Source organism: Elephantulus edwardii, unplaced genomic scaffold, assembly GCF_000299155.1.
Source record: "Elephantulus edwardii isolate Elephantulus edwardi_28Jun2011 unplaced genomic scaffold, EleEdw1.0 scaffold00032, whole genome shotgun sequence".
NCBI lineage: Eukaryota > Metazoa > Chordata > Mammalia > Macroscelidea > Macroscelididae > Elephantulus > Elephantulus edwardii.
Window position 1 is genome coordinate 10,304,077 of NW_006399782.1, and position 8,637 is coordinate 10,312,713.

The 8,637-nt window shown below is 35.6% G+C and overlaps 1 protein-coding gene across 2 annotated transcripts in view; it reads right to left on the reverse strand.

The window, feature by feature from the left end:
* STXBP5L (syntaxin binding protein 5-like) overlaps positions 1 to 8,637 on the reverse strand; it is a 405,474-nt gene that overhangs the window by 243,763 nt on the left and 153,074 nt on the right. For both annotated transcript variants that reach the window (XM_006884245.1, XM_006884246.1), the window contains exon 6: positions 907 to 970. In XM_006884245.1, coding sequence (XP_006884307.1) covers positions 907 to 970 — 64 coding nt within the window. The remainder of the gene's footprint in view (positions 1 to 906; positions 971 to 8,637) is intronic.

Genomic DNA, 8,637 nt, shown 5'->3' on the forward strand with positions numbered 1-8,637 from the left:
ATTTTTAAAAAAAGAAAAGAAGGTTCTGTAGGAATAAATGGACTTTAAAAAGAAAAAAAAAGATGGATTGACGCAGTGGCTGCCACAACGGGTTCAAATGCAGCAATGCCTGTGAAGATGGTACAGTATTTTATTCTGTTATTAGGATCATCTTATTAACGCTTCTAAGAGAAATAAAGTCTAATGGAGCCTAAATGGTATTATAATGTATTCATTGATTAATTTACAAGAATCTGATATTCTTTTATGACTATCAGGGAGACACAATATCATGAGCTTTGGCTGGTTCAGTCTATCTTTTAAAAACTGAACAAATGGCTCAATCGATCCTGCATATTCAAATTCTGTCTACAGCAGTTAGCAAAAATTATACTTAGAGATATAATAAATGTCATTTATAATGATGTCCCCTTTTTTCAAGTTACATATTTTATTTTCCTTACCAATGAAAATTATAATCAAGATGAAAAAGGATTATTTCTTTAATCTGACATTATTGTCTATGTTTGATCCACTTAAATACCACATTATTTAATATAAGTCATGTATAACTATAAAAAGAAAATGACAGAGTAATGATTAATTATACTTACAAATCAAAATCTTAAACCATGGAATATTTGAAAATTAACATTGTTCTACATTTTATATGCTTTTCTCAAAATTATAGAATTAAATATTACTTTTAGTTCTAAGTGAAATGAAGAACTTAATTAGGAACTATCATTCGCATGAAAAGTTCATATGTTCATTCATTTACTCATTCATTCATTCTACATATTTTAATTTTAGACTAAAATGAAAAATGTTAATTTACTACAGGGTAGGCAGAAAAAACTTGAAAGAAGCATCTCTATTTAGGAATGAAGAAAATAAACGGAAGAATAATGATATCATGATACTCACTTTCCCTTCATCTCTTGGACTATCACTTAAATGTACAACTGGACCTGGATGAGTCTTTGTGGATCTGTTAAATCAATTCAAAATTGTAATTAAAAAATAAATATTAAAACAACTCACTGTTAAAGACTAGAGCAAAGGAACTAGATATTGGAATACTCATTGTCATCAATCAATACTGATTCATAGTGACCCTTGTGTATCCGAGTAGAGCTGCTATATAGGATTTTCTTGGTTGTAATCTATACACAAGCACATCTCCAGGCCCTTCCTCCACACTGTCAATGAGTGGGTCCAAACCACAAAATGGTAGGCATGTAGATGAGAAAAAAGTGTCTGTCTCATCCAGGAACCTGGTATTGGAGTAAGCTCTGATAGTCAAGATTCAGTTTAATTTTGGGTTGTTTTCTTAATTGGTATTTAAGTCTATTAACATAAGAGTTTGTTTTTTTTTTAAAAAAAATCAGATTTAGGAATGATGTTTCAGATAACAATTGGATTCTCCCTTTTGGGGGGTAATGTTTGTTGTCAGATCTAAGTTTCTGAGGATTTGAAATTTAACTTTCATTTATATGAACAAAAGAATTCTAAAGTCACATGCTTTTGCAATAAACTATTTCTATAGCCACAATGCTTTGCTATCAACCGAGCTACAAAATAATCCCTAATTTAAGATTTCCCTTGGTATGAAATATCTTCTGATTTACCCATCCCAAAGAAAGTACAATGACCCTTTGTTTTATGAATAAACTCTCTTTATAGACATTTTATTGTAAAGTGATAAAATTGCAAATCTATTTTTCCAGATATGTACTATTTATATGGTTACTTAGAATAGTAAAAAATAGGTAGCTATGGTTTCTAGAGCCTTTGGGCTAGCTATAGAGCTCTCACTATAGCTCTACTGATAAAGAACAATAATTGCCCTAAAATTACCATTCTGGAACTAAAATTAGTAAATTATAAACCCTTACCTATCTCCTAGGTTTGGTTGGACCAACACATATCAAAAGTACATTTCATGATTAAACAGTAGAGTTCACAGAGAGGTACACATCAAATATGTTTTTAACAAACTGAATTAAACAAGGTAAATAATAGTCCTCCTTTCTCTTATAGAATTTCTTAAACCTGTCACATGCAAATAAACATTATGACTCTTCAATATTTTTCAAAATTATTGGTCCAGTGAATCCTTTTCCACTGATTCTATCAAGGAAATAACTGAAACCATATAATTAGACCAATTGAAAGGTTTTTCCATTTGGATTATCAAACTTCACAAAACACTCAAATCTAGAAAATAATCTAAGGAGCTCTGGTGGAATAGTGTGTTAAGAGTTGTGCTACTAACTGAAAGGTTACTAGTTTAAACCCACCAGCTTCTCTTTGGGAGAAAGATAGGCAGTCTCCTGTAAAGATTTAATGCCTTGTGAACTCCTTAAAGGGTCACTATGAGTCTGAATTTACTTGACAGTGTTAAGTTTCAGAAAATAATTTAGCATTAAACGGCAATTATTTCCAGGGACATTCTGAAGGTTTAGACAAATACTATTTACTATTTTAACAAACCTTAGAAAACACACAAAAATTAAGAGGAGGAAAACAGGCTCACAAAATTCTACTGCCATGAGATAATGACTAGTAACACATTGGTGCATTTCTACCAAATGTTCCCTAACATTAAACTTCCAACTACTACTACCAAAAAATAATTGCCACCAAATTCATTAAGTTCTTACTGTAAGAACTTAATACAAAAATAAAAATGCATCTGGACTTCAGATTATATAAATTCTACAAAAATTACTTTTGATACAACTTTCAATACATGAATGTAATATCCCAAGAAATAAATAAAGCCCAATCATTTCTCTAAATACCACTATGTCTACTATTCAATACAAGAATTTGATAGCCTCCTTTGTGGACTTCTCTTTTCCCTCCTTACATACATCAAATATTTGTAATTCCATCTTAAACTCTCCTCTACTCCCATACATTTTAGAGACCACAAACCCCAAAAAGATATTGCAAATATGTACTGTGTGTATCATCAAACTATATAGCATGTGATTCCCCTTCAAAGGAAAGCTGATACTGAAAACAGTTGATAAATGTTATAGAGGAACATAGACCAAGATTGTCACCTCATAAAACTTCAATGAAAACTGAAAATGCAAATTTTTTTATTTTTGTCTACTCTTTTTTGCTACATGCTGTCAAGTCAGAACAGACTCATGCTTGACACTCCAGAAGGCTTTTGGAGGCTGTAAATTGCATGCAAGAAGACAGGTTGTCTTTTTCCCAGGGAGCAGTTAGTGGATTCAAACTGCATATCTTTGATTTGGTAGCACAACTCCTTGCCACTAAGCCACCAGAGTTCCTAATTTCACTCTACCAATTTTTAAATATGGAAAAAAGAATAATTCAGAACATATTTAAATACTTTGGTGATTCACAAAAACATCAATGCATCAAAATCGATCCACTATAGCCACCAGTTTGCTACTTCTTGTCTTTACATTCCATGCACAGTACCATTTCTTCATATGATGTCAATTACCAGGTATATTTTGATTTCTCATTATATATGCCTGATTAAGGCCATAGTCTTTCCAATCACTTGTAATGCAGCTGAGAGCCAGATAATGAATAACGATGACAGAAAAATAATTGACGCCTTTGAGTTGTGGTATTAGAGAAGAGCCCTGAACACTCCATGGACTGCCAAGAGAACAAACAATATAACTTGGAGAGGGTGCAGCTGGAATACTCTTTGGAGACAAGAATAATGACCTCACATACTTTGGATGTGTTGCTAGGAGGAACTATTCCTTGGAGAGGGACATGAAGCTGGGAAGAGTAGTGGGTTGGCAAAGGAGATGAAGACCCTCAATCAGGTGGATTGACACAGTGACTGTCACAATAAGCTTGTGTGTCAGGAAGTGTGAGGATGGTACAGGACAAAACAGAGCTCAGATCAGAGGGTCACTATGAGTCGTCCTTGACTCAATGGTACTTAACAAAAACAATCTCGCTTTATACCATTCTCCCATACAAACTCAATTTGAATGTCCATCAGCTAGCTCAGCTTATCACTGTCTATTCAGAACCGACTCATAATTGACTCACCAACAGTTTTTTTAGAGCCTGAAAATTGCAGGAAAGATTGCCCATCTTTCAGCCACAGAGATGCTGGTGGAAATGACCAGCCAGTGAGGCAATCACTATTGAGTTAGGATAACTGCCTTCAGATGACACTGTTGTTGTTGTGTACCACAGAGTTGGAGTCAAACCACAGCTGACTCTCTGGGTTTTCAGAGGCAATTAATTTCATGGGAGGAGACTGAGCATCCTTTCCCTGTGGAGCGGCTGGTGGCCTTCCGGACTGCAGTGTAGCTTCTTGGCACTGGGCCACCAGAGCTCCCCACAGAAGATACTAGAGCTCCCTGAAACTCTCACAGACACACACACACACACACAAAGCAACAAATCTAAAAGTAAAACAAATTCTTTCATTTTAAATTTATTTGATCTACAGCACTCTTTCACTAAATGGCATCATTATCTACATTGTTGCTTAGATCAAACACCTGAGGAACCCCATTAATTCTTCTCTTATTTTTTTATGACTTGCTACAATATCCAAGTCTGGCCTCTTCTATCATCTAATTATCTTTTTTAAAATGTTAAATTATTTTTACCCCTACAGCCTCTATCCTTTTACCAATAATACTGCCTATCCACACGCTCATCATCCCTATACAAAAGCATTCAGAGTATCTTCCAAAGTGTAAATCTGATTAAGATGGTTCTCTGCTTAAAACTTTTAAAATCCTAGCAGCTCCAAGCTCCCAAATGGCCTTAGATAAGGTTGGCTAACAAGTTATATCATCATAAGTAGCCTGAGTAACACCTTAGCTGTATCTCTTGCATTCTCTCCTCACCATGTCAATTAAATGCCTTAAAATTTCTGTGCATAGAACAGAACATTTTCTCACATACTGGTTTTATACATTCTGTTCCCTCTACCTACACATCCTTACTCCTTTTCTTCTGCTCTTTACTCATGTAACTGAAATTCACCTCCCCAATGTGAGAATAGTTCTTATTCTTCATCAACACTCTTCTGAGACCTCAAGTCTATATTAGGAAATCCTATATATGGAATTGCTATAATATAGTTCTTCTGTGTCATCATTTCCTTTATATTTTTTCTCATATTCAGTAAAAAAGAGACCCTGAGAGGATCAAAACCATGTCTTTACAGTTCATAGCTATTTCCTAAGATGAAATAGAAATTAATATATGTGTTTAAATTATTGTTAGATTAATTTAAGATCTTAATTTATTCTATAATTCTAAGTTTTGCGCTTAAAACTGCAATTATATGAAGGGAAAACATGTTACTTTTATAAAATGCGAGGTGTACCCTACAGAAATAGCTAAAATATTATACATTTTTCCATAAAAATATGTTTGAACAGTAGTTTGGTCCATGTTACTATTTTATAATGTATTCAGAAAACATCACTGTTTCTTTGGAAACTGTACTCCAGGCTCCAAATAGCCAGTCTATATATTTTAGACATATAAACTACTTAAAATTTTAGAATTGTCTGTAAATCACATTAGGAGAATCATTCAAAATAGGGAGAAAAAAGCTGAAAAATAGAGAACATTAAATTAAAATTGGAATAGTAGTATTTAAATAGATATAATCTCATACCTCTTAGAGACAATGCTTGCATTTGCATTTTCCTTAGAAAATGTATTATTGAAATTTATTGCTTAAAATTCTTCACACGAAAGGATTTCTTTAATATTAAACACATATTTTACCACTATCCTATATTTTTTGTTGTTGCTGGATACCATCAAGTCAATAACAGCTCATAGCGACCCCACGCACCAAAAATCTGAACCCTGTTCTATCCTGCACCATCCTCACACTTCCTGACACACAAGAGCCCATTGCAATAACCACTGTATAAATCCACCTGGATGAGGGTCTTCCTTTCCTTCATTAACTCTTCACCCTTCTGAACATCATGTCCCTCTCCAAGGAATAGTCCCTCCTAGCAAAATGTCCAAAGTATGTAAGGCAAAGCCTTATCGTTCTTGCCTCCAAAGAGCACTCCAGCTACACCATCTCCAAGACCGTTCATTCTCTTGGCTGTCCATGGGATGTTCAGTGCTATCTTTGACACCTCAGCTCAAAGGTATCAATTTTTTTTCTGTCACCTTTATTCATTGTCCAGATCTCGGATGCATAGCTAATAACGGGGAAGACTGCAGCCTGAATCAAACACACCTTAATCCTCAAACTGGCATCACTACTCAATACTTTGGAAAGGTCCCTAACTGCAGATTCTCCCCGTGCAATGCATCTCCTTATTTCCTGACTGCTCATACCAAGAAGATGAAGCTGTTTACAGTTTCACTCTCCTTTCACCCATAACGACACTGCCTGTTGGTCCAGTGGTAAGAATCTGTTTTCCTGACACTGAGATGCAATCCATAACGAAGGCTGCATTCCTTGATCTTCTGCAACAGGTACTTCAAGCCTTCCTCACTTTTAGCAAGCAAAGTTGTGTCATCTGCGTAATGCAGGTTATTAATGAGTCTCCCTCTAATTCTGATGCCAAACTCCTCCTCACAGAATCCAGCATCTTGGATAATTTACTAAGCATACAGATGGACTAGGAATGGAGAAAGAATACAACCTTGATGTACTCCCTTGCCAATTCCAAATCATGTTGTGCTCCCCTGCTCCATTCACACAATAGCTTCCTGATCCAAGTATAGGTTCAGCATGAGCATAATCAAGTGCTCTGGGATTTATATTCTTCTCAACATCAACCACAACTTGTCATGATCCACCAGTCAAATGCCTTTGCATAGTCAATAAAACACAAATAGACATTCTTCTGGTATTCCTTACTTTCAGCCAGGATCCATCTGACATCAGCAATGAAATTCCGGGTGCCACAAACTCTTCTAAATCCTGCTTGAACCTCTGGCAGTTCCATATCTATGTACTGTTCTAGCCATTTTTGAATGATCTTCACCAGTATTTTACTTTCATGTGATATCAATGATACTGTTCAATAATTTCCACATTCAGTTGGATCACCTTTCTTGGGAATGGGAACAAATATTGACATCTTTCAATCCATTGGCCAGACAGCTGTCCTACAAATTTCCTGGCATAGACTGGTGAGTGCATCCAAGGCTGCATCTGTTAACTGAAACAAGTCAATTGGCATCCCATCAATTCCTGAGGCCTTATTTTTTGCCAATGCCTTCAATGCAGCTTCTACTTTCTCCTTCATTACCTTTGGCTCCTGTTCATATGGTACTTCCTGAAATTTTTCAGAGTCAATCAGTTATTCCTGGTACAGTGACTCTGTGTATTCCTTCAATCTTCTTTTGACGCTTTCTGGATCATTCAATATATTGCTCATGTTGTTGTGTTGTTGATTGCCATTGAGTCAAGCATGACTCATAGCGACACTATGAACAAAAGACCTGAAGTCTGTCCATAATTATTGCCCTTTCTCAAAGTTCATAGAGTTTCCAGAGGAATGTTCCTTAGGAACTGGATATCACTTCTGCTTCCAAACATGTCTTAATCTGGGAGTTCCACTAAATACTATCCACTATGGGTAACCATTATGGCATTTGGCATCCCACTGGCACAGAGTTCAGCATCACAGCCACTCCAGGTTACCTCAGTACAGCAAATAGACCACTGAGAAGAATGTTCCTATAAATTATAATTATGCTAGCTCACTAGCTAGGGCCTGTAGCCTTAGGGCCCAATCGAATTAAATACAAAGGCCTTCCAAGGAATGGTGTTGACGCTAAACAAGAGGTTTAAAACAAAACCAACCAAACATGCCACATGACCCTCAACCTGAACAAGAGAGCCCATCTTTCAGAGTAGGACTGCTTCCCCCAATCTCCCTTTCATTTATTGTTGTTAAGTGTCCTCCAATTGAGCACTCTAGCAACACTATGAATAAAAGATCTGAATCCTGCTCTATAACTATCATCATTTCTCTATGTTCATAAAGTTTCCAGAGGCATCTCGTTTAGGAAGTGGATGATCTCCTGCTTCCAAACCTGAATCAATCTGGGAGCTTTATCAAACACCGCCCATGATAGGCAACCATTGCATCTTTCAATATTGCAAAATGAGGCTTAAATTTGTTTTTCAGTTCTTTTAGCTTGAGAAATGCAGAGCGAGTTGTTTAATTTTTATTCTCGAATTGCAATTCTCTGCACATTCCTTTATAATACTTTGCTTTTTTTTCTCCTGGGCTGAATTTTGAAATCGTCTGTTCAGTTCTTTTCACTTCAACTTTAAAGCTTTCCTTTAGATTTAACTTCTCAATGCGCCACTGCAATCTTTAGAGTATCTTCTGACATCTATTTCAATTTTTTCCCCTCTGTTTTTGTAATGACCTTTTGCTTTCTTCATGGATAATATACTTGACATTATCCCACAACTTATCTGTCTCATGTTGATATATAAATTAATAAGAAGTGACAATGTATATATTCTAGTGTATCTCAAGATGTAGAAAAGAATTCAAAGGGGAAGGACCCAGTTTAAAAAGCAATCTATATGAACTTTGTATGTAAGCCAGTATATGTATGTATGTGTGTGTGTGTGTGTGTGTATAGAGAGAGAGAAAGAAAGAGAGAGAGAGAGAGAGAGAGAGA